Source organism: Amblyomma mixtum, chromosome 3 (assembly GCF_055824585.1).
Source record: "Amblyomma mixtum isolate Tamu chromosome 3, ASM5582458v1, whole genome shotgun sequence".
Taxonomy (NCBI): domain Eukaryota; kingdom Metazoa; phylum Arthropoda; class Arachnida; order Ixodida; family Ixodidae; genus Amblyomma; species Amblyomma mixtum.
The window spans coordinates 305,010,200-305,036,735 of NC_143014.1; the positions used below are offsets into that span (position 1 = coordinate 305,010,200).

Here is a 26,536-nt window from a genome sequence, read left to right on the forward strand (position 1 = left end):
CAGTGCACGTTCACCGTCTCAAGCCGTACTACGACCCGCCTACCGTGTGTGCGCCCTAAGTCGGCAGGATGCCTTCTTTTTCGCCGGGAAGTCATTGCAGTGTAGCAGCCGCGCTCTCTCACTGTGATGAACTGTGGTTGTGAAAGACGACGACGATCCTTAGGTGTGAAGCTTGCTCGCAGCCCGAGCGTTTGGCTGAACCTTTGCTGAACGTTGCAGAGCGACCTAGGTTCTGCTGAGTCACAACCCCCATCCTACACGTCTATTTGCGGGATATGACGCGAAGAAAAGGAAAGCATTCTCAGTCGGTACTAAAATGACTGTAGACACCCGGTTTTATTCCGTGTCTTCTCCTTTCAAATGACGCCATAGATATTAGAATACATGGATCACCGTGTGGTATTCGCCTACTGCCCTGTTTCGGTTTCGACAGCAGCGAAATGTGAGTTTCGTACAGTCCTATGCGGCGAGCACGGAAATCGTGGTTCAGTCGCTCATGCAACCGCACACGCCTGCTGGTCATGTTCACGTAAGAATCGCAGCTCCTCTCAAACTCGTCGCTCTGCACGGGCAGCAAAAGAGCTGCTGTCGACGTCGGGTTTGCATCGGGTCGTAGTCGTGGTACACGAAGCTTGCTGTTCCTAATAAAAACAGGTTGTAGCTCATCCAAGAAGCTACTCACAAATACCAGGAGATCCTCTAACATCAAACACAGTTCAAAAAGAAAAAAAAGAGGGGAGTATACCGCAATGGTCACAAGCAACCACAGATATCAGTCGGACGTACGAGCTAGATCCGAACGTCCTTTGCCGAGATCGGACGTCCATCGGACGTACGAACACAATCCGATTTCGGATATCCGTATTCGTACATCCGCCGGACGTACGGACAGTATCCGCTTTTGTATATCCGAGTTAGAGACAAGGTGTACGTCCGAGGGATGTACGGTGGAATATATTCTCAGGATATGAGTATAGAGTTTTTTTTATAATTATTCACACAGAAAATTCGCGCCGTTCGAGTATGTATACTGTAGAGTTCGCTTTTGTAACCTAGAATATTTTATTCGCGAAGGAAATTTTGTCAGTTTTATTGGCTAATGTGCGCGAAATTGCGTCAATATCTGCATATCTGCTTTGGAGAAATTATTTCTATGAGCTGCAGGGTTTGACTTGAGGACTTTTGTAAATTCGCGCAATTCCCTAGTCATATACTTGCAGTGCAAGAGCCACTGCTGAACTAAATTTATTTAAGGGTAGGAGCTAGTGCTGCACAATTTTACAGTAATTCACTTACTAATTTACATCTATGAAACATCTAAAAATCAGTAACGACATCGTGTCCGCCGTGGTCACACGCGATTGAAACCACTTGTAAATTCAAGACTCCCGCCGAACTCCGCTATCATCATCATCATAAATGCAACTTGTAGTCAGCCCAATCCAATCCATCAGCCACAGAGTGCAGCGGCTTAATGGAGGAGGAGGAGGAAAACTTTTATTCCTATTTACAGTGAGAGGTCGATGGGGCGAGCCGGAAGGGCCCGCCCCTTACAAACACTAGGAGGGATCCCTAGTCCGGGATCCCTGTAGCTTCCGCAGCGGCTCGGGCTCTAGCTACCAATGCCTGTTGGGCATGGAGTTCGGAGCAGCCGCGCAGGGCAGCTTCCCAGTCCTCTCGAGTGGGGTGAAGGTGGGGTGGGTAGGCAGGATTGGAAGGGCATGCCCACACCATGTGGTAGGTGTCCGAAAACTCCTCCTCACAGTGTGGGCACGCGCCCGAGAAAGAAGAATTGAAGTGCTTAAGTACCGCCGGGCACAGTACAGTATTGGTATAGAGGCGGAGAAGCCAGCGCTCCTCCACCCTGGTGAGGCTTTTAGAGGGAGGGGGATAGAGACCATGAAAATTTTGATAAAGAGAGGTGATCTCTTTAAAGGTGATGGCCGGATTGAAATTGAATTCCGGATCAGGCTGCGGATGAGGCGACGCCCGGTGAGTAAGCGCGCGGGCGGCAGCGTCGGCTGCCTCGTTCCCCTCAAGACCCGCATGAGCCGGAGCCCACACGATGGTACGATGGGTCGGAAACCCTGTGTATTCGCATGCGTGGAGAATTTTGAAAGCACGGTCTGGAATATACCCTTGCTCAATATTGCGGCAGGCGCCCCTGGAGTCCGTAATAATGACTCGGGACTCTGGATCTGCGGCGGCCAGTGCAATGGCGATCTCTTCCGCAAATGTAATGTTTGGGGCACGGAAAGTAAGGCCCTGAACTGTAGTGGTTTGGTGGATGACGGCCGCCGTGTACCAACCCCCATGGTGTGGGCCGGCCGCATCCACATAGAAGACACCTGGCTTATGGCCATATTGTTGAGAAATAGCCTCCGCCCGCGCGAGACGGCGACCATCATGGGTGTCTGCAGTCATGTTCTTCGGAAGGGGTCGCACCTGGAGTGCAAAGCGCCAGGCTTCAGGGATGCGGACCCGTTCTTCTGTATGTGTTGCGTAGGATATGTGTAAGCGGGTCAGAAGGCGGCTCCCCGCAGGTGTTTTGCTTAGGCGCAAGTATTGATTATTAAGATGAGCTTCTCGTAACTCCCCAAAGGGGTTGGTCATCCCCAGACCGAGGAGACGCTTGTTGGACGTCGTTATGGGGAGGTCGAGCGCTCTCTTATAAATCTTGCGGAGAACTACTTCTAAGGCATTCTCATCGCATTTGCGTAGGTGGAGGTAGGGAGCCGAATATAAAATCCGGCTGGTCACGAATGCATTGGCCAGCCGCAGGGCATCTTTGCATCGTAGTCCCCCCCTTTTATTGGACACCCGGCGGAGCATCCGACCCACCTGGTCCCCCACCTTACGTAGCTTGTTTAGGGTAGTGTCTATCTTGCGCCTATGATGAATGAAAAGCCCCAGTACCCGGATCTCCTCGTGTTCAGGTATCGGTCCGCTAAGTAGGGAAATGGCAATTTTGTTTGTGCACTTTGAGTTGGGGCGTATGTGCACAAATTCAGATTTGCTCGGGGAGCATTCAAGACCACAGCGACGAGCGTATTCGTCCACAATAGCTGCCGCTTGTTGCAGGTTGGTCTCGATGTCTCCAACCGATTGTTGTGTTGCCCAGAGGGTGATGTCGTCCGCATACAGAGCGTGCTGCACACCGGTGACCTCTGCCAGCTGGGTAGGGAGCTTCATCATGGCCAGATTAAATAGTAATGGCGAGAGGACAGCTCCCTGTGGGGTCCCTCGTGTGCCAAGTTGATATGGGCCATATTCTGTGTCTTGCAGCCGGATATAGGATTGGCGATCTGTAAGGAATTGTTTGATATAATTGAAAGTATTGCGCCCACAGTCTGTTTGCGACAAGTGGGATAGGATGATCTCGTGGGTCACATTGTCGAAAGCCCCCCGCAGGTCAAGTGCGACGACTACTTTATCATTGCTGGGGTGCTCGACGGGGTCGAGAATCTCCTTGTGAAGTTGCAACAGGACATCTTGTGCGGACCGGTGTGGGCGGAAACCGTACATGGTGTCTGCGAAAATGTTTTGCTGTTCCAGGAAAGCCGACAATCTGTCGCGGACCATAGTCTCCATCAGCTTCCCCACACACGAAGTGAGGGAGATGGGCCGGAGGTTGTCGGTGTTTATGGCTTTACCTGGCTTGGGAATGAAAGTTACTAGTGCCGTTTTCCAATCTATGGGGAATGGTGTGCCTCCAATCCAGATAGTGTTGAAGTAATCGAGGAGAGTTTCGTAGGCGGGATCTGGGAGGTTGGCAATAAGCTTTACCGTCACCTTGTCCCGGCCTGGTGCTGTACCTCGCTTCATTTTAGCCAGGGCCGCTTTTAGGTCATGGAGCTGGAACGGTTGATCCAAATCCGCGTTCTCAGAACCTGCATACGAGTACGCCTGACCATGGGGATCCTGGTGTATACTCAAATATTTGTCGCGGAGCGCATCGGCCAGTTTGGCCGTGTCTCCAGTGAAGTTATGTATAGCCCTTTGAAGCTGTTTTTGTGTCTCAGTACGGGTTTGTGCCGGATCAATAAGAGCGCGGAAGAGGCGCCACGTACTCCGACTCGACATTTGCCGAGCTGCAGTGTTGCATCGGTGCACCCAATTGGAGTCGGCGAGTTGGGCCGCGTATTGTGCCGCCTGTTGGGTGATATCCGCGATGGGAATTTTGAGTTTCCGATTGTGTTTTTGACGACGCCAGCGGCGGACTAGGCTGTGTCGTGCCTCCCAGAGGTGGAGGAGGTGGTTATCCACCGCCGGGCTCGCCTCTGAGAGTTGAACATTTTGCTCGACTGATTTCAAGTGGGATACTAGGTGTTGGGACCACGTTGAGTATCCTTGGTCCATTATCGATTGAGGATTGGTGTAGCTGCTCCTAAATTTGGTCCAGTCGGGTAGTTTTGCATTGGCCTGTGGTCTTGTGAGTGGCTTGGTATGGATTGTAGTGGTAATTATGCAGTGGTCGCTACCGAGGGATTCCTCGGTGTTCCTCCAATCTGCATAGCGAATATTTTTCGTAAAGGTGAGGTCCGGACACGTATCGCGTGTAACGGAGTTACCTATACGAGTGGGTTGCGCGGGATCCGTGTGAAGAGTAAGGCCCAGTGTGGAAACAAGCTCCGCCAACTTGCGTCCGCGTTTCTCTTCACGTGTGTACCCCCATAAGGTGCTGGGAGCATTAAAGTCCCCAACGATTATGAGGGGATCCCGATTCGCGACCTTCAAAGCTCGGCTGAAGACATCTGCGAATGTAACATTTGGTAGCTTTGGGGGACAGTAAATGTTGAGTATGTGCAATGGGGGGTCCTGTTTGCGTAGCGGAAGGATCGTCACCATTACATAGGAGAAATTAGCGCTAAGATCCAGGTCAACCTGGGAGGCCGTGTAATTCTTATGTACGCAGAGGCAGCTCTGCGCATCCTGCTGGTACACCGTGTAACTGGCAAGGGTGGCGCCATTTCCTGGCTCCTGAAGGGCCACCACAGCAGGTAATTCTCGGAAAGTTGTAAGGAAAAGGCGTAGATCGGCTCGCTTTGTGCGTGCCTTGAATCCGCGACAGTTCCACTGTACAATTTGAATAGGGATCGAATTGCTTCGCGGATGCTTCCTATTTTAGGGGCGCCCGCCATGATCAAGGGTAGAGTTGTGAGTTTGGAGAGAGGAGGCTTGAGAGCCAGTGGCTCCAAAGAGAGGAGCGTTCTCTATACTGGGGATGGCACAGGGGACCTCTTCTTCTTCTCCGGCGATTCGACGCCTAGACGCTTTGAGCTGCCGGCCTGCGAAGGTTTTGAGCGGGCCAGCGCGCTTGGGAGCGCGGGTGAGTTGAGCGAACTGAGCGGTTATGAGGTTTGGGATAGATGCCGCAAGGTGGCTAATTTTGTTGAGTGCCGCCGTAAGTGTGGCATTGATTTGCGTTTCCAATGCGGATATTCTGTTGTTAACTTGAGTTTCGAGCGCGCTCACTCTCGCCTCGAGTGCCATGAGGGCATGCGCAGCCTGTTCTGAAGGGGTCGCGTCGCTTTCCATTGCATCTGCTGCAGGTGAGGCAGAGGTGTGGTTGGGGGAATTTTGGCGGGCCTCCGCTATTGAGAGGCGCTTTTGAAAATTTGCAACCTGCTCGCGGAGAGCAGATATTTCTTTTTGTTCGGCAGAGATTGTCCGTGGTTGGGATTGGGAAGGGGGAGGGAAGGGAAAAGCTGCCCTGCCCGCGCCGCTCACCTGGGAGTGTTGCTTGACAACGTTTGCCCACGTCTTGGAGCCGCCGTTCTGGGGAGGTCCGAGGGGCTTCGCTGCACCGGCTTGAGGCGGCGGTGGCGCAGCTGGAGGTTTTCCCTGGCTCCCGGTAGAGGAATTCACAGGCTGGTCCATGGCTTGGTCGGCAGCCTTGGCCTTCAGCTTGTCCGGGCGACGCTTGCCACGCTTGCGTCGGTTCCGCTTCGATTTACGCCCGCGCTCGGCATGCGGGGGCTGGATAGCGCGATATTTAGCCGTACACGCAGGGCCCCCCGTGGCATGGGCCCCGCCGCACACTGAACACTTTGGGTTGCACTGGTGAGGGGCCCGCACCCCCTCAACGAGTAGAGCCTGCTGTCCGCACAGGCCACACCGGTCCAGCCTCTGGCCGGGGCAGTCGTCCACGCGGTGGCCGACCACACCGCAATGTCGGCAGGCTAGAATGGTTCGCTGGTGAGGCCTAACTTGTACAAGCTCCGAGTCGTAGTGCACGAAACGTGGCTTCTCTGTTCCGGCGAAAGTCAGTCTCGCTTTGCTGGATGTCCCAAATTTACGCACTTCCACGATGGTGCCGTAGCGCCATTGGAGCCTAGTACGGAGCGAGTCCGTAGTTTCAGAATTGCGGACGGTAATGACGCCGTAGCAGACGTCCTTGCCGTCTTGGCGCAGGTGCCCCACAAGGGGGACCCTCCCGTCGGGTCCATTAAGTTCAAATTCACCGATGATACGGTCGGCTAGCTCAGGTTTCGCAGTCTGAACAATAATGAGGTTTTGGTCTCTTACCGGTATTATGGTAAGGTCTGTTGTGGGTTGCGTGCCCAGGAGAGCCGTGAACGCCCGGCCGTAGCCGGTCTCCTGGAAAGTCTCGTGCAACGAGACGCGGGTCCGGGGCTTGATGACGACGACGTAGTCGTCTGGAGCAGGCTTGGGAATAACAGGCGGTTTCCACTTCGTGAGCGCGGGGCGGGTGACTGCTGGTTTCCGGCGTGAACGCCGGCCGTGTCTACGGACGCCGGCTTTAAGGCTTGGTCTTGCGCTCGGCGCAGCACTGCGGCGTTCAACGCGGCGCTGCGAAATCTTGCCGAATCTGGGCCTCCGGTTGCCGCTGGGGTAACCGTTGCCGAAACTGGGCCTTCGGTTGCCGCTGGGTTAACCGTTGTCCAGTGCATGTTTTCGGGGTCGTAGCCTCGGCAGGAGATTTGCGCAGCAGCCATACTGGCGTCAGTGGCCAGATGCCCCGATGTGCCGGGTACCGGTTCGGCCGTTAGGCCTAGCCGCGCCACCGGCCCGATCGGGCCATGTGTTGCCCGAAAAAGGGGTTTAACCGGGCCCACCTTGGAAAAAACTGGTGTCCTGATGTTCCCGACAGCATTCGGTGCACGTTGGGGATGATCTTGCTAGGGCCAGGCGGAAACTTCCGCTGCTCCAGCTGAAAATCGACGGAGCCGACGAGCAGCACGTCTGACTCCCCGTGCGAACGCGCGCGTTCTTAATGGCGGCGTTGTCAGTTTGCTGCGAAGCGTGATGCCCCTTTTGAGGTCTGTTACTAGAATGTGTGGCTTTTTTTAGGCTGCGGATGAAAGTGGTGTGTAACTTGAACAATTCGAAGGATGCGGCAAGCGCCTGAAGCCCTCCTGGAACGTTGGAATATCGTACTACACCGACCTCGGATGAAAGAAGGCCTAGTGTGATTGCCTACGGCATGGCCTACGGAGGTAAGTACAGTAGACTGCTTGGGAATTACTTTTATGACAATGGAGCAGGATCTGTAACATTCTCTCGCGGGAGAGTTGGAGTTATGTTATGGCTATACTGTGGTGTGGGCTACAGATGGGTTGAGACTTGTGCTACGTATCTTGCCTCTTTGTGCTGTTGTGGTCTTCATTAACATGAATAGCATTCACAAAGTTGCCGAAAATTCTTGGAAGTTATCATGATCTCTTGCAATTTGGCGCAGGCATAATCTTTTTGTCAGCAGTCCTGACACTGGTTTTTGCTTGAGTCTAGGGAAAGGAGGGCAGAACTTCTCTGAAATTAGAGACTGCATGTAACAGGTGTGTTCTAGGGCGGGTGCCATCATGAAAAATGCTCAATTTCCTAGCTCTTGGCTTCTTGCAAGCATAGAATACCTTCTGGTGTCAAGGATGATGACTATGTCGGTGCGTCTGTCACCGCTGTGTTATTTTGGGCTTCATTAACGAGAATAATAACAAAGTTGCCAAGCATTTTTTGAATTTATCATGGTCTACTTAGATTTGGCGTGGGCTTGAGTACTAACCTTTTTCTTTTCATTTTTTGCAGAAAGCTGTTCGCTTCCGCTTCATCATGGAAGTAGGAAGATGGGTGTGCGCTCGAAGTTTTACGTCTTATTGAGGAGTTACACACTTCACAGTGATGTACAGTCACAATAAAATATTCTCGCTGTACTTTCAGTTGCTTTTTCATTTTATTGCCCCGCGGACACGAAGAAAGTATGCATGTGCCATATATGCAAACATCCGAGAAAGATCCGGGAACGGACGTCCGAAATCGATGTCCGTTGGCCAGACAAACATGTCCCTTTGGACGCCTATAGGACGGCCGACGGACGTCCACCGGCTGTTCGCGGACGTCCGTCGGCTGTCCGGAACATCCGAAACGGACGGCCAGCGGCCGGCCGATGGATATCGCTGGTTGCTTGGGTGGTTAAAGTGGTACCAGATATCAGAAAAACCGAGGCATAGTGTGCAGCTCTGAAACTAAATTTCCGGCTAAGCGTAGCTATGACAGTGCCATTTCGAGGCCCGCCCATAGCGGGGGGTAATATTTACATACAACTGTTTTTTGTTTCATACATTGGCGGTTTCACATAGCCTCACAGAAAGCAGAATAGGTAAAACAGCGGTATTTGAGCTTTAACGCGAGGGTGTGTCCCTCCACACTGTTCGAGTTGAAACTTTATCACGCACGGTTATACCTCGTTTAGCTTGCTGTTCATAGCAGGGTTATTCCTTTGCAAAGTTTTCACTGTGTGACGGTTGCTCCGCGATTAAGTTGTCTTCAGGCTAGTAGGACCTACTCAGTTAGGTTTACTCTCCCTTCTCACACTTCAAATATAGTCACTCTGCTGCTTCAAACTGAAAACTATTCACATTTTTAAGGCGAAAGCCTTTATGGGCTCTAGATCACCAAATTGCCCGCGCAATCTGCCACTTACACTTCTTAACAGGCGGCAGTGTGATATCGGACCATCACAACCCAAAATTAAATTATGTTGATCCAATCCTGCTGGCAGGGGTCAAAGTCGGGTCAATTAGTCCCACCATTCGTGTAAAGTTTCTGGTCTAACCGTTTACTGCAAAATGTTCCAGATGATGTCATACGATTCAGCGTTTCGTGCAGCATAAACTTACTAGTTGAGTTAGAGCCTAGCGCGCAGCAGGGATTCGAACCAGTGACCTATATACCCCCAATTTCATGTATTTATGAACCTTCATAAGCTCATTGCGGCTGAACCGTTTGTCGCAGAGTTTTGGGGTGATGGAATATCATTTCGGGTTTCGTGCAGCATAAACTTACTAGTTAAGGTAGAGCCTAGTTCACGCAAGGATGCGAACCGGCGAGCTATGTTAGGTGTGCTAATGCTCGATATTCGATCGCTGCCTCGGTGTCTCCTCGGTCGACGCTTGGTACCCGGACTAAACGGACGCTTGATGGTGCTGCAGCGAGTTACTGTGTCTCCTGCGACCAAGCGCACTCAAAGATGTCAGAAAGGCTTTCGCCTAAATGCACGAAAGGTGATTTGAGTGCTCCTCTGAATTATTGCTACCTTAGGAAATGCACAGTGGTGTATACGGGCATAGGCAAGAAACAACAGGACAGGTGATGTTTGAAACAATTCCCTCAAATGTATCCACACTCGCCATGTGACAACCTTAAATCTAAGCTGCCATGGTAGCTCAGTGGTTATGGTTCTTGGCTGCTGACCCATAATGCACGGGTTCGTTTCTTGCGGCGGCAGTCGCATTTCGATGGAGGCGAAAAGCTAGAGGCCCCTGTACTATGCGATGTCAGTGCAAATTAAAGATCCCCAGGTCGTCGAAATTATTCGGAGCTCTCCACCACAGCGTTCCTCATAGCCTGAATCACTTTTTAACATTAAACCCCATAAAACCAAGCTACAACCTTGAATCTGGCTCACATTGTAAGACTGTTGTGTGACCATTGGTCCAGTGAGTTTAGCCATGCACTTTGAATGCTATTCATGCAACACGATCATACTTAAAACGTAACACGTTAGGTTCAGAGTCTAGATTTAAGTGCTTTTTTCTACCTTTGGGTATGAATGTTTCGAAACGTGCAGTTTTTTCTTGTACCATTATGCAGCTTATGTGTGGCTAGTGTAGGTTCACGTGCAGTGAGCAGGTTGAAGTGAAAACCACTGTGAAAACAGGACAGAGCGCGAGGAGACATTGTTGAAGGCTCTCGCCACATGAAAAGAGCTTTGTACTGTACTTGTCCTGGATAATAGAAATTACTATTCAGATTTCATCCGAGTAGCCTTCTTTCTCTTTTGAAATTAGTGTTGCTCTCGGCAGAAGGATCACATGCTAGGGTGCTAATGAATGGTGCAACCAATTGAAAGTAATGCTGGTGATTTTATCTCGCTAGCCAAGGAGAAAAAAAAGCTACAATTTTGTGGTTAGTGTCATCTCAGTTTTCTGTTGTGCTCTTCTGCTGCAGCAGTCGTTTTCTGGCGCGACGTCAACTGGTGCTGGGTCAACACCTCACTCGACTAGCGCCAGCATCTTTCCTTCTACTCCGGATTCGCCTATGACACCCATCACGCCGGCGTCTGCAGACCCTGGCATTGTTCCACAGCTTCAGTATGTCATGCTGCTTCTTTTTGAGCACACCCTTTCAATATTTGTTACGCGAGCTTCCCTATGTTGCAATTTTCTTTGTTAGCGGTGTTACTGTTCATCAGTAAGATGAGGAAAAAGTGCTAAGCACGCGTTCTTGTGCATGTGATGTTGCCATAGGAACTATGTTGGCATATTCCGCCTAGGAGAGTGCATATGCTAGAATGATAAATACTAATATTTAAAAATTTATGTTCCGCCACTAAAGGGTGCACAACGATGAATTGAAGCCGGTGCTACACTTATTAAAATTGTCTATTTTTTTCCTTTCTTCACTAGTCCTTCGTTACATAAGAGCTGTCTTTCTCTACTTTTCAGGCATCATTCATCAGAGTTTTGATGAATCTGAAAGCATTTTTCATTTTTGTTTGTCACAAAGTCTTAACAGGCAAGACTGGACAAGGTAATGCACAAAATAAAGTATGCAGTATGGCATGGCATAAGGTCATCATCATCATCATAATCGGCCTGACTACACCCACTGCAGGGCAAACGCCTTTCCCATGTCTCTCCAATTAACCCTGTCCTTTGCCAGTTGCGGCCTCTGTATCCCCGCAAATTTCTTTATCTCATCCGCCCACCTAACTTTCTGCCGTCCCCTGCTACGTTTGCCTTATCTTGGAATCCACTCTGTTACCCTTAAGGCCCAGCGGTTATCTTGCCTTCGCATTACATGCCCTGCCCAAGCCCATTTCTTCCTCTTGATTTCAACTAGGATATCATTAACCCGTGTTTATTCTCTCACCCACTCTGCCCGCTTCCGGTCTCTTAACGTTACACCTACCATTTTTCTTTCCATAGCTCGCTGCGCTGTCCTTAACTTAAGCTGAACCCTCTTTGTTAGCCTCCACGTTTCTGCCCCATAGGTGAGTACCGGTAAGATACAGCTGTTGTATACTAAGGCTTAAGGTATGAACACAAAATGCGGGCAGTTTGTTAAATTTCATAAGGCAGCTATTTGGTTAACTGGCTCCAGTTTTATTGCGAAAGCAATACTGCTTGCACTTTTCTGCTATCGATGGAGGTTAATCCTTCGCTCCGGCGCAGCTGCGGCGCGCTACCACGTGACCGCGTGACGTCACGACAAGAGGAAAGCTGGGGGCCCAACTCGTCTCATCGATGGAGGCTCATCCTTCGCTCCGGCGCAGCTGCCGAGTGAGGGCGCTCTTTAGACTGGGATAAAACGGGGCTGCGGCTGTGCTCCTCTCAGTGCTGTGCTATGTCGGGGGATGCGTACAAGGCGAGGCTGGAACGGTGTGCTGCGGCCAAGCGACGGCGCCGTGCCAAAGAAACAGACGAAAAAAGGGAACAACGGTTGGCGAAGCAACGTGCGTATGCTGCAGAATGGCGAGCACGCCGGCTTGCTGCTGGCGCATCTACAAGTTCAGAGTCAAGTTTAAACAAGGGTAGTTTCATGGACGCTCTTAATGCCGAAGAAGAATCTATGAGTAGTGCGGAGTGATATAATCAAAAGAGAAGAAAACGCCATGCGGAAGAAACGCTGCAACAGAAAGAGTGGCTTGCTAAAAGAAGAGTGCAGTATACAGCCAAGACGGAAGAGCAAAGCATTGTGGTGATTCGAGACGGTGACATCGTGGCTCAGCGACGTGAAGAACAAAAGATAAGAGTTGGCGAGGTCGAGTCTGCTACGCGGGAATTCGAGAAACGAAACTACCAGCAGAACCAAGCGCAGCCAGGTGTTATTGTTTTCGCAATCAGCCAGGCTTAACCAAGCTAAGCCTTCAGGCAATTTTTTTCTGCATGTGAAGGAAAAAAACTGGTATGATAGATGTTGAAGTGTTTTGCTGAGTTTGAAGGTCAGGCTTGTGTTGCTATGTTTGTTTGGTTACCAACACAGATATGCCCATATCTGGGCCGACATCACAGTGCCGCCTGTTAAGAAGTGTAATTGGCAGATTGCATGGGCACTTTGCGGATCCATGCCCATAAGTATGGGCACGGCATAGTTCAAGCTTGTTTTAAGTGTGCAAAGGTGTAAAGTTGCTATTAAGGATCAGAGAAAGAAATGTAATTTTCTTGATAGCTTGAGTATCTGTGTTGGCTTTGCAAGTATTGCAATGATTGAGTCCATTATTGAATGCTTACTGTAGATTCTGTCTGCAGATACAGGAAGAAACTGTTTTCAGTTTAAAACAGCATTTGCTTCCTGCAGAACATTGTCACCCATGGTGGGCATCAGAAAGTAGGTAGGATACAATAACTAGCAACCTGGGTAACTAAAACTAATGTTTCACTTAACTGATAGAGTTAAGTGCCTAATTTATTTAGAGATTCGTTCCTTGCTGTTAATGATATTCACGTCAGTCATTGGATTTTCAAAAATGAATTTCGAGCTTCCACTTCTGCCAAACCAAAGCCACATGGCTTAGGATATGCATCAGTATGCATCACTTGGCAGAACGTGTCATGTGCAAACTAGTACGAGAAACCTCGTTCGCTGCTCCCGCCTGGGTATATCTAGTACACCGTAGCCTGGGGGCCACGAGGAAGCTACACGACATGCACGCTACCTAGTGGTGCATATTTGCAGGTGCATGTGCACGCTCCAAATATCTTGTGCTGCAGCGCTGACATGACACGTGTTTTCGAAAATATAAGTACATGATATCACTAAAGGCAAGCTGGAAATCTCTAAATAAATGAGGCATTGGGCTCTTACTATAGTTAGAAGCCTGATCATTAAATTTTAGTTAACCAGCCTGGGAGTTGACACGTGCTACCTATTTTCTAATATCTGCCATAAGTGAGAGTACTATAGATAGTTCTACGTGATGCTACAGGTGCCATCCTTGGGTGCAGCAGAGACTAGGCAGGAAACGGTCCTTTGTCCCCATGCCGCGGGGAGTGACCTCCTCAACACTAGCGACACCGCACCCTCTCTCCAGTCTCCAATTCACTACCATTCACCCCTTCGCACCCCTAGCCTGAAGCCTGAGCAACGAACAACCCAGTCCCCACAGCACGGGGACTAAGGACTGTCTTCACTTTTTTGCCTAGACTCTGCTGCTTTGCCATAAAAAGTAAGCGTTTGGCTGTATATGGTTTAAGAAAACAGTCCAGATTTCGCCGCGCTTTATAGACCGAAAGATGGTGGCCGCTGTGACATGGATTCAAACTATGTATACAGAAGAAAATACTCTTTTAGCTCCAGTAACATGTTGTTAAAAATTGTTAGCAGTCTTTGGTGAAATATCTTGTATGCTACTTGTTTCTGAATCCGTTCATCTTTTATGGTGTTACATTCATGATGTGAATCCCAACTAAAACACAGGTCTTCCTGCAGGAATATTGTCTCGACAGTAAACTTGGGCTGCAATCTAGACCTAAAGAAGATTGCCCTGGATGGACACAATGTTGAATACAAACCCAAGCGTTTTTCGAGTCTCATAATGCGCGTAAGGAAGCCCAGAACCACAGCTCTCATCTTTAACTCCGGACGGATGGTGTGCACAGGAGCCAAGAGGTACTAGTTTCTGTCCTCCTCAAATTCTTGGTAGCCTGGACACGAGAGAACCTTTTTTTTCTTGGCATTAGTGATGGACCAGACCCGCTCAGGACAGTGTGTAGAAAGGACATTTATTTTTTTATAGTGCACCAGTAGTTGTGGCACACTTCTTTGTGCTGTTGCTTTAACCACTGGCGTACCTCATGTCGTCTAATTTTCCACTGGGACTTCACTGATAAAAACAACTTTTAACAGGAAATAAGTGATCGTTTCTTTGGGCAAAAATTGTAGCTGTGTTATGGATAACAAAAAATTTGTTCCGAAATTTCATCATACCGTGACTGGTTAATGTGTGCAAGGCCTGTTTTGTCATTCTCCACCTAACTTTTACTTGTTTAGTCTGTTGGCAAGAACCTGGCAACATATTTTTCAAATGAAGCTGAATGTCAGGTATGGATGTAGCTGGCACAGCACTTCAAATAATTTTTTATTCAGCCGGTGCAGTAATGCATGTATGCTTTTCAGAGAAGCCTAGCTACATTGAGGGGTGTGAAAGGTTTATAAGAACTTCCATTTTGCGTACAATCATGTAGACTTTTCGGTAATGTTTAAGGCTGTTGCAATAAGGAGATTTTTTTTTATGGAAACAGCCCTGCAATGCATTGATAGACCTAGACTGGAAGCTGCTAGTTATTTGACGGCTGATTTAACTTGTGTAGTATGGCTTGTTTAAAGCCCGAAGTGTTTCAGCAGAGCAGTGTTACAAGCAACAGCAGGGATTTGGCACGTGTCTAAATTCCCCCTCCCTCTTGCATTTTTTTAGTGAGGAGCTCTCAAGGGTGGCAGCTAGAAAATATGCCCGAATCATCCAAAAGCTGGGATATGATGTATGTATTTTTTTGTTAACTTTGACAAATACCTTGCTACATTTACTAGCTTACTGCTAGAGCATCTTGCTAATATTTCATAGTGTTTCGGTATCTGGGGAAAGGAAGTGGGCTAAATATTGAGCAACATGTCTCGGAATATTTCAGCATTTCTTGATAATTATGGCTACTACTTTCCTGGATGTTTCTTTTCATTCTTATTCACTGTGTCCTGCTTTATCGTGGCACCAAGTAATTTGGTGCAGAATTTATGCCGAAAGGTTTTTTTTTACCTGCGGGAGCTACGCTTGGACTATGAGGCACAGCAAAGCAAAGGGTTGCAAATATCCACCACCGGGGATTGTGGCATGCGTTAAAAATCCTGTCGTACAAATGTCCCAGCACCTCACCTGTATCAAAATGCAACCACCAGAGCTGAAATCGAGATTCATGCTCAGTAACTGAGCTGAACTCCTCATCCAACAAGCCACCATGGCCAGTTTTGAGGGGCTGTTACGACCATGCAGTATCCAAGCAACAAATATGTCGGAAGGCAACTTTTGAACTTCCACCATTTCGTTGTTAAACGCCCCCCGCATAAACTCGTGGACTGAGTGGGAAAATTAACATTACTGCATAATGAAAGTTAGTAAGTTAAGCTAATTTTTGAATACCTTGGAACAGTGTAGCTGTGTACACATACTCAGGTTCAAGCAATATATCTACAGCAAAGTTGAAAATCGTCCTACCCCCAACTCAGGTAGCAGTATGCCCACTTAAATTGTAAGTTATTTGGCTGCCACACGCAGCTTTTGCAGTGCGAAATTTCCCAGCAGGCCTTTTCATCCCTTGCCATCGACATTTGGACTTTGCGTTCATAAATATGGTCGGAAATGCAGTTTTTGCAGTACTTTGGATTTGTTCCGAAAATGTAGAAACTCTGCATCTGTGCAGTCTGTACTGTACGTGATACGGAGGGCATTACAAGGGTGTGTGTATCTTCAATCAAACTGAAGCAACAAAAAGGTGAAGCGCCTATGCATGTGCTGAAGTGGTTACACCGCAGTAGAGTGATTGTTGCATGTAGTTAAGCCATTGTACAGTAATTCTCAAGAAGGCTGGCGTGTGATTTTTATATCCTATCTAAGGGGCACCAGTAACGGATTGAGTTTTGCTCGCATTGATAAATTACTGCGTTCTAGTGACAATGAGGCTATGCTCACTGAAAACAAAGGGGCTATAAGGTAGGAAACGTCATAAAATGAAATACAGGTATTGCTGCCACTGGCCCTCTTAACAAGCGATGGCATCAGTGCTTGTTTGCACATTTATGAGGACAGGCCGCAGCAGCGTTAACCTCTCTCAGGTGATCTTGCAGGGTTGTTTGTCACTGACATCGCATGCTTGAGTCGAGTGGTGGAATTAAGAAATCTTCGTTTTTTTAATCTAATTTTTCCAGCAATAAATGCTTCACTTGATAGGAGCAAGCATCAACATAGGTACAAAATGCCATTTTTTGCTAAGGACAAAAACTTACAGGACAGTTGTATCAGTGGGTAATGCGAATATGTGAGCGCAAGGTTAGAGAATTAGCTCTTCTTAAAGAGCTAATCCATTAAAATTGGATGGATTTGTCCACAGTGTCTCTTTGACATAAGTTTTATTGAACCCTTTGCAGGTCAAATTTCTGGACTTCAGGGTTCAGAACATGATGGGCAGCTGCGATGTTGGCTTCCCGATTCATCTTGAAGGGCTCGTCCGGACGTACAGAGAATGTTCAAGGTCTATACTTGCTTGCTCACTCTCTGCTCATTCTTTGAAGACATGGGAGCTGCTATACTTCTCGCAGTGCTGTACTGCTGCTCTTTTCATTCCACTTTACTTTATTTAATTTGATTGTTATTCACAATCAGTAACAAAGAGCATTACAAAAGGAGATGCAGGAGATAAGAGCAGGAAATTTTAGTTCCAGACCTGTGTCTTTTTTTTCTCCTAGCTGTTACCTTTTGCTTTCTCTTGTGAATAGCGGATCGCTGCCGACTCACCCAACCTGCTTTTCTTCTAAGCAGCTACCTGAGCCTCTTATCACTTGTTCCTCTGCTGATAAGTTGTTCCTTGATTTGGACAGCGGAAGGGCCCCAAAGCATCTTTTTGCTCTCGAGACGGGCTGTTCCAAGATTTATAGCCATAGGCATGTGCTGTTGCTGGTAGTTGACTTGCTTACCAGGTACAAGAGGAGAAGTAGGCAGCTTGGTGTGGTGGGCCTCAGCGGATGCACCTATCTCAGCCTTTTTAAGTGACGCATATATAGTTGTGGTTGCAAGCATCATCTTTCTTTCTTTTTTTACAGCTATGAGCCCGAGCTTTTCCCGGGACTCATCTACCGAATGGTGAAGCCCCGCATTGTCCTGCTCATCTTTGCCTCAGGAAAAGTGGTGCTCACAGGTAAATAGATGGATGATGTGTTTTAGAAATGAAGGATATTATGCCAAGTAAGCTGGTAATGTGGAAGCTCTTGCCTTTAGTTGAGGGCACCTTTTAGGTCAAAATCAATTTCCTCGGTATGCATTAAGGAAATGCGTCAAACTTCGATGTAACGAGCACGAGTGTTGTGAATATTAACTACATTGAACTCTTTGCATATGTATTTGAAGAACACATGGAACTGCTAGTGCATATATCGAACATAGTTGGCCGTTCAAACGGATATATTGAACTCCCCAGTGCCAAACGGTGCCCGTTCGGTGCTTCGCCACACTGCACAAGTGACTGATGGTGATGCGGCAGGCGTTTGCGCCAAGGTTCGAACTTTTATCTCGCACTCATCAACAGAGGCGTGTAGTACTGTAGTCCGGCAGTCAGCACGCAGCATTCATACCTAAGACATCCGTCGACAGTGCCCTGCAAACAGCAGCCCTGAGCGCTGCAAGCTTGCAGTAACAATTCTGCACTCATGTCGGCTTTTGGGACGGTGGTGGAAACAGCTATACCTTTCGCTCTGACATAGCACTTTCCACGCGACATGGGGAACTGGCGCTCAGTTTTTTGCGGTCACCAGAATAGCTGCGAGCGCCTTCGAAACATCGTCAAGATCTGGAAATACGCCTCTCCGTTCCTCTATTAAGGGTCTCCTGAACTTCCATCCCTTCACTGACTAAACTGCGCCGTTGCATGCGTTTCTGACGAAATTTTATATTACGAATTTAAGCTATATCAAACTATCTTATGATTTTTACCTGTTTGCTAAAATAACATTTCAATAGAATACCAAGAAGAATTTCTGCCACATCATGCCAAGGCTAGCTGAATATTGAGTTCATCGCCGCGTATATTTTTGTTCGCCGTGTAGGTTTTTAGGGATTCTTGTATTCTAAGTAATCACGTTGGTTTGGGTGCGCAAATACTTGAAATTTTAGATTAGCAAATCGAATATCCTTCTGTCTGATTTGCTGAACCAATCAGATGGTTCATTTTAAAAATTATAAGAATTGAATATGTTTTAAATTTGTGAATGATTGTTCGAAGTTGGAATTAGGCTCGAGATAGTTTTCTTCTATGACTGCTTCAAAAACGGGGGATGCTTCGGTCAGTATATGTGGGAAGGAGGATTTAGCGTCAGGACAGTGTCCGTTAGTGTGGCGGTGGTCATAAGGCTCACACAGGGCCTCCAATATTGGGTATTGTGGCTGGGCTCAGGCAGATTTAGTAAACACTGCCTATGCCTGATCTCGGAATCCATGACCTGTAAATAGGTCTCTCCCCTTTCACCTACTCAGACGTGGTGCCGGGTCATTCACTTAGTAACAAAATGTAATTTTCTTCGTACGACATGACGATCATAGAGGTATTATATTGATTTCATGTTGCATGCCCAGTTGTATAGATGAGTCTCGCATATTTTAACAGCTGTGGTTATAACTTCATATATTATAGCGACATACCACAGTGCTGCCACTAGCTCTTGTGGGTGTCACACAATTACTCATTTTGTATGAATTTTAGTGCAAGTACTGAATACTTGAAAAATATTTGATTCAGTTCCACTGCTATTCGATTTGTTTCCTATTCTGTTTTTAGCTACGATATTCGTGTTCGATTCAGTAGCTAAGCTGCACTATACATATTTTATTCTGTTCTGAAAAATTAATATTTCACCCTACACTTGGGTGACACAAGAATAGAGCAGGTGTGTGCAGTGGCGGGTGGCAGAGGGTTAGTTACTAGACTAGAGTCAGGCCAGAGTCAGGCTGCAGTCAGGCTAGAGTCAGACTAGAGGGCTAAGTGGCAATGAGTGGGAGAGGCATTTGTCTTGCAGTGCACGATAGGCTGATGATAAATGATGGAGCCTTAGAGCCACCTTGAGTGCTTTACCGAGTTATTGAGGAGCTGAGTCATCTTTTTTTTTCATTGCGTAGGGAATTCCACTGCAAGTAGAGAAGGGGTAGATGCCTTGTCCACTTAACTAAATTACTAGCAGTTTTGCATTTCTGTGCTACCAGAATGGTACTGTTGCCTGCTTTGATCAAAATAGACCTGCCACCTGTTTACTATAGTGCCAAATCAAATTTAGAATTTCATACCTCGCAACGAAAGCCACCACATATTGACAGTTAGTGAGTGGGTGAACTCCATACACGACTTCAAGACACAGAGAACATGCCGTTCACATGTGTTGAACAGAGGAAGCATTATTCATTTCAAGGAAATGGACCTTGTGCATCGGGTTCCTTTGACTGTGCTCATAGATAAACAGCTTTAATTTTTAGATGTGACCTAACATGTGTTCTTTTGTTGTCTGCCTATGCCGCATTCAGGCCCTTCTGGCCATGTTTTTGCTTAATCTGTGGCTGTATATTTTTACTTGGTTGTGTTAGTTAAAATTTTACTTAAGAGTCTATGCTTCAATTGTTTCTCTGTTGTGTTGTTGCTTGTGTTCTTTGTATTCTTATGCAGCTTTGTCACCATGTATATATCAGCCACCTGTTGGTGGAAAGGCACAGTGCCTTATTTTTCTCTCTCTCTCTTAAAAGGGCTGGCGATGTTGCCAAGTTGGCAGAGTGACGTAGACGATTGGTCTAGTTTGTTCAATATTTTGTGTCGGATAGCGCTGAACTTAGAGACGAAGGCAAAAACGAGATGAACACCACGGCACTGAAATTGAACTGATCTGAAAGTCATTTGAAAATTAAAGTCAGTGCTCTTGGGTTTGTCTCGTCTTTGCCTTCGTCCCCGAGTCCAGCGCTGTCTCACATAAAATAGTTGGCAGAATCATGCATTTTTGCACAGGCCACAGCTCACACACTTAATTTTGTTTTATAAAAAAGGGGTCTAAATTTTACCTAACTTCGTACTGTGTAGAACGAGACCACCAAGTGGCATTGGCTCGTGCCTGCAAGCAAGTGGACAAAGCAGGACAAGGATTTATAGCCAAAGCGTAACATTTGGTGCATATGCACTTGAGTGGCTGCACTTTGCCATGTATTGCCCGTTATTTGTGTGTAGTTAAATTTGATATTTATTTCCTTGTGATCACTGATTCAGTGTGTGTGTATTGTAGTATTACATTCAGTGTTCACTGATGAACTAATGCATTTTAATTGCCCGCAAAAGCAATTTCTGTGCTCTAGCGTTGTGACTGTGCTGTAACTGTGCTGGCTTTAACTTTGAAGTTAGCATGAACCTTGAACCCAAACGAGCTCAGGCACTTGCAGAATAATCAGATATATCTGATGCGTGCAGTTTTCACAGCTTTGTGGTGGTGTTCACAATATGGGAAGGAGGAGATTAAAAAGTATTTGCAAGAACAGCACTTTTGTGCAGATTGGAAAGCAGATGGTATGATAAATCACATCTAATCAGTGGAGGCACCCACATAGATGATACTGCGTTACTTACACTAACTTGATGACTTCGTTCTTATCTAGAAAGAGAGAAAATTATGACAAAGAAAGTTGTAGGGCCTTAACGTAGTTAAGACGAGTAAACATGCGAAAGCATGTGTTCATTTTTCGCCTCTTCTTTCTCACGACTGCATGTGCACGCAACAACATTTCTCGTTCTTCGCCATCGCACCCCCTTTCCACTTGGTGGCATCTGGCGCGACGCCCTCCTCCCATTGCCTGCAGCTAGCGCGACGCTCCTCCGAACTTTTCCGAGCTTCCTCCTGCGTGCTACAGCTTGCGCGACGCTCCCCCAAAGTAACCCGAGTTTTTTGTTGCTGTTAGTGGCTATTTACTGGTTATAAAAAAAAACAAAAAATAAAAACTGGAGTAACAGATGTTGCTAGCTGTGGCATCTGAAACCTGAAGAACCTCAGCTGCGGCTAGAGGGAATACAAGGACAGGGAGAGAAGAGGGAGAAGGAAAGAAAGGAGGAGCGATAAGAGAAAGGATAGGGGTAGAGCGGCAATATACACTATGTACAAATACACGTTATGAAACCCGACTTACTCCGATGCTTCACGCAAGACAGGACAGGACAAAATTCTTGCTCGGGGTTGGTACATCTAGAGTAGTGCTTTCCAACTAAAAAAAGAAACAAAAACAAGCTCCTCTTTATGTTCTTATGCCGCAACACTAAGTCGTTGCATTGTCTAAGGAAAGTACAAAAGGCTTGGCCTTCCATCTCTGCTTCATCACACGGTGTTGCGCACTTTTGCTCCGGACACAGGTCGAGTTTGACAATTCTTTGATGGATTCCGCATTACACGCGTCTATCCGTGCATCCGTCGAATCGCCTTACTATCCTTCTGTACCGCCGGACGTCACGTTCTCGCGTAACGAGCTTCAGTTGCTCGTGAACGCACTCGATACTGGCACGGCTCCCGGTCTGGATGGGTTAACTGCGCCGTTGGTTACGGGCCTCTGGTGTGCCCACCTGTCCTTCTTTCTCTTCCTTTTCAACGGTGCCCTCCATCTCGGCCACTCTCCCTCCGCGTGGCGCAGGGGGCGGATCATCTTCCTTCCTAAGCCAAACCGTCCCTCTTCCCTCCCTACTTCCTACCGGCCAATAGTGATGAACTCAGTCCTCGGTAAACTATTATACCGCCTACTTCTCGGCCGTCTTTACTATCTCTTGCACGCCAGGGGCCATCTCCACCGCAACCAGTTTGGGTTTACCCATTCGCGCAGCGCAGTGCATGATCTGGCCTCGTTGCGAACGACCCTGGAAAATTTCCGCATATCCCGCACGCCCGTAGTCCTTATATCACTACATTTTCAGGGTGCGTTTGATAGCGTCTGGCAGCCCCTCGTCCTTCGCTTCTTTCGCTGCGGCGGTCTCCCTTCCAACCTGTACCACCTCTTGCGCTTCTTTCTTTCGCAGCGCACGCACTGCGCAGTATACGCACTGGTGAGGAGGTGTCTGTCAACCATACTCTCGGTAGCCCTCAGGAATCCCCTGTTTCACCCCTTTTGTGGAGCATAATAATCGCAGACCTTCTCGAGTGTCGAATGCCTCCTGGCGTAACAACACAGGCGTATGCCGATGATACCATTGTGCTGGTTCCCGCACGCGCCACGAGCTGAAGGAGTTGTGTTCCGACGTCCTTGTCAGAATAGCCTGTTGGGCCTCTCATTCGCTGGTGATGATCTCGTGGACAAGAACATTTTGTATGCTGTTTTCCCATGGCGTGGGGGGAATGGAAAAGCGAAATCCCACCGTGCGCTTTTCGGGCCGCCCCTTAAATTTCAAACAGGAACTCAAAATTTTAGGCGTTGCCTTCGACCGCCACCTCACTTTTCTACCTCACGTTCACTTCTTCCGCGACAAGACAGAGATCCTCACTTCACGCCTTGTCTCATTCCTATCGTTCCACCGTTCCATCCCTCCGTGTTCTCTACGTAGGCTTTATTTCCGAGTAATACAACCCGCTCTTACTTTCGCCGCGCCCGCTTGGCGGTCTCGCAGCGTCAATTCCCGACTTCGGGAGAAGGTTGTTTCTGTGCAGCGGGTCCCTCTTCTCGCTATCATAGGGGCATCCCGCACAACGCGCATGGCTGCGCTTCAGGTATTCCTCCGGGTACCCCCTCTTCCCTTGGAACTGGATCGCCTCTGTGTGGAGTGCAACCTTTTAAACGGTGTAGATCCTGTCACCTTTGGAGGTCGCACTTATCTACCGTCTGATATCTTGCCCCGCTTTGATCCCTGGTGCGACAATCCCTCTCTGGCTTCCTCATTCTCCTTCGCCCGTCTTCTCCTTTCTCACTTTTCTCTCAGTCCTCCATTCCCGGCCTTCATATATTCATGGACGGTTCTTATACGTCCCACTCTGCCGCTGCTGCTTACCTCGCATTCTCATCTTCTGGCGCGCTGCGGAACGTTGGCCGGTTTCGTCTCGAGACAGCCTCTAGTGCCTTCTGCGCAGAGGCTGTTGTGTTTCACGAGGCTTGTTGTTACGCCCGGCGCGCCCCCTCTCCTTTACCCTTGCACGTCTACTCTGATTGCCTTTCTCTCCTTCAGGCTCTTCACTCTCTTTCTACGAACGACTTACGCGTCCGCGACATCAAGCGCACTCTTGCCGCCATTTCTCTTCAGCGTCCTGTCTTCCTCTATCATGTCCTCGCCCATTGTGGTGTCTGGGGCAACGAGCTCAGTGACTGGGCCGCTTCACTGGCGTCGGCGCGCGGCCTCCTGCGGCCGTCGCGGCTGTCACCTTTGTCAGTGCGCACCTGCATTCGTACCACCGTACTCAAGCTTTGGTCAGACACCTGGACCGCGGAACATTCTGACAGCATCCTGGCTGTTTTTGTACCCTCTATTAACCGTCTCCCGCTCTCTTTCCCTCCACCCCGATCTCTTGTTCCTCTCCTAACTGGCCATGGTCGTTTTCCCTCCTACTTCCATCGTTTTGCCCTCCTTCCTTCGCCTTCCTGTCCGTGCAGGGCAGCTGTGGGGGATGTTGTCCATTACTTGCGTGCCTGCCCTCTCACTGCGGACATAGCAGCACGGCTTCCCGGCTGTCCGCACTTTCTTTCCCCTCATGACTTCCCCTCTTCGTTAGGTTTCCCTCGGTCTCATGCTTTGCTTGTTCGCGTTGCTGTTCGCGTTTCTTCCCTTCTTTCACCTGTTTCTCGTGTTTATTCCCGCCCGGATGGCTCGTAGACCTCCCTGCCATTTCTGCGCCTTCCCATGTGTCATGTGGTCGGGGGCACTAAATGGCCAATTTTGATGGGCCGTGGCCGTGCCCCTGCCTTACGGGCATGTGGATCGTGATATCTGATCGCCTTGCGTGCACAGCCAGTCTTTGTTTTGTTTTGTTTGCTTTTCGTTTTTCTTTTTCGTGTTTATTTTTATTCTTTTTTGTATTCAATTTGTTTTTTCCTTTTTTCTTTTCTTTCTTCTAGCTGTTATATTTTTCACGTTTTAATTGTTTTGTTATTTTTAAGTTCTCTCGTTCTGTTTCTTTGTTTTTTACCTGTCTTTTTGTCATTTACTTGATTCTCTTTTCTATTTCCCCTCTTTTATGTACCCCTTCTGCTTTATTAGGCCAATTATCTTGTGTTCGTTTTTTTCCTCCTTGCTTTCTTTTCTTGTCTCTTCTTCCTTCCTACAGATCCCCGCACTTTCCCTCCTCCTGGCCGCCTGCTAGCTTGTCTGAAGAATCTGGGCACGCTGGACCCATCCCTGTTTCATTTTCATTTGTCCTTCTTAATTATAAATGCTCCAGGGGCGTCTTGCCCGAAAAATCACTTTTGTCCGGCATCATTTGTGCCTCTTTTTTTCCTCTTGTGATTGGTTTTTCTTCAATTTTCTCGTCGTGCGTTGGCCCCTTTTCTTTAATTTTCCATTGGTTCGCCTGCGATAACCTCTGGTTGGGTGCGGGCTTCCTCTAGAATTTTTTTCTTTTATTTCACTTCTTGAGAGTTTTACAATTAAAACGTAAAAAGGAATCAGGCTAGCGCCCTTGAAAGTTGGGGACCATATGTGCAGCCCTTCGGACTTAGCCGCAGAAGGCTGCACGAGCAATGGGAATAGGAGAGCTGGTGAATGAGCTTTTCCTCTATATGTCCTAGCACCGCTCTCGGTGGGTCACTTCACGTTTTCTTTCATTATTGTTCTTTATTTTGTATTTTGGTTTTGTTCTTTCTTTCCTTCTCTTCCTTTTTCCTGTCATTTGTAGTGCAGACTGTTCGGTTCTGTTGACTCTTTTCTCCTGCTTTTCACAGCAATGCAGGGCATGTTGAGTTAGAAAAGGATGCTGTCTCGAAGGCACATTGCAAATAGGGTCGAAATGGGAAAGGAAATAACATGTAGAGCTGCTGACATTTATGCTGTGCACCTCCTATCATGACCGCGTGAACTGAACTAGTATAGTAGGTTGTGTCCCAATTGGACATGAAACTCACTTACTCTTTTTTCGCACCATTATTGAGAATAGGCATGCGAAGCGGTGCTCATGTAATTTTTAGAAGGTATTTATGGCCCCATAGAACTAGTCCATGGGGCCGTTGAAGAGACATGCGAGCGGCCTTCGCCCTGCAGTGGGCGTAGTCAGACTAATGATATGATGATTTAGGGCCTGCCATTTTAACAATACCTGAAATGCCATTTGCAAGAGTTTGTGCAGCATGAGTGTGTCTACAAATACCTGCAGACTAACAATGTGTGAGAAGCTGCTCGAAAAACTTGCAGCAGTTATTTGTTGCAACACTTACACATGTTGGGAACTTGCTCAATTACACTCTGCGTACTTTTGTGCGAAACCTATAAGCGATCATGCAAATTCGATTTCTGCGCAGGCGCCAAGATGACGTCAGAGATACACGAGGCATTCAACAACATCTACCCGATACTGAAAACATTACGCAAGAAGTGACCACTGTTCATCGTTTATGTGCCATTCTAGCATGTGCGCTCTAATATGATAACATGATGAAAAAGAAGCAGCGCGACATGCTGAAGCCGTGGAACAATGCCAGGGTCTGCCGACGCCGGCGTGATGGGTGTCATAGGCGAATCCGCAGTAGAAGGAAAGATGCTGGCGCTAGTCGAGTGATGTGTTGAGCCAGCACCAGTTGACGTCGCGCCAGAAAACGACTGCTGCAGCAGAAGAGCACAATAGAAAGCATAGATGACTGTATTAACAAAATTGTAGATTTTTTTCCGATTGGCTAGATAAATAAAATCACCAGCATTATTTTCAGTTGGTTGCACCATTCATTAGCACCCTAGCATGTGATCCTTGTGCCGAGAGCAACACTAATTTCGAAAGAGAAAGAAGGCTACTCGGATAAAATCTGAATAGTAATTTCTGAGTAGGCCCTACTAGCCTCGGTGCTCAAAAATGTTTTGTAAAAAGTTTACCCTGCATAAAGATTGCACCCCTAAATTTGCATCAATAGGGACAGACTGAAATATATGTACCTACTATATCATGATATGCTGGGAATAGATAAGAAAGAAGCCAACAGCCACAGAAACCAATGGGCACAGGGGATTTTCTTAAATTAATTTATTTATTTTGTGGTGTTGAATACGTTATCGCTTAAAGCTAATTGATTAGACATGCAGAAGAAAAAACAACCACATGCCGCCGGTGGGATCCGAACCCACGACCT

The 26,536-nt window shown here is 47.8% G+C and overlaps 1 protein-coding gene across 2 annotated transcripts; it reads left to right on the forward strand.

Moving 5' to 3' along the window:
- Positions 1 to 481: 481 nt before the first annotated feature.
- On the forward strand, positions 482 to 26,003 carry LOC149355457 (TATA-box-binding protein-like). Of its 2 annotated transcripts, none has more exons than XM_089577641.1 (7): positions 482 to 529; positions 10,468 to 10,610; positions 13,951 to 14,130; positions 14,936 to 14,999; positions 16,657 to 16,760; positions 17,329 to 17,423; positions 25,718 to 26,003. In XM_089577641.1, the coding sequence occupies exons 1-7, from the start codon at positions 497 to 499 to the stop codon at positions 25,792 to 25,794; spliced, it is 696 nt and encodes a 231-aa protein (XP_089433767.1). In that variant the 5' UTR covers positions 482 to 496; the 3' UTR covers positions 25,795 to 26,003. The 2 variants fall into 2 exon arrangements, with proteins under 2 accessions (XP_089433767.1, XP_089433768.1); XM_089577642.1 differs by having other exon boundaries at positions 10,471 to 10,610.
- The last annotated feature ends 533 nt before the right edge of the window (positions 26,004 to 26,536 follow it).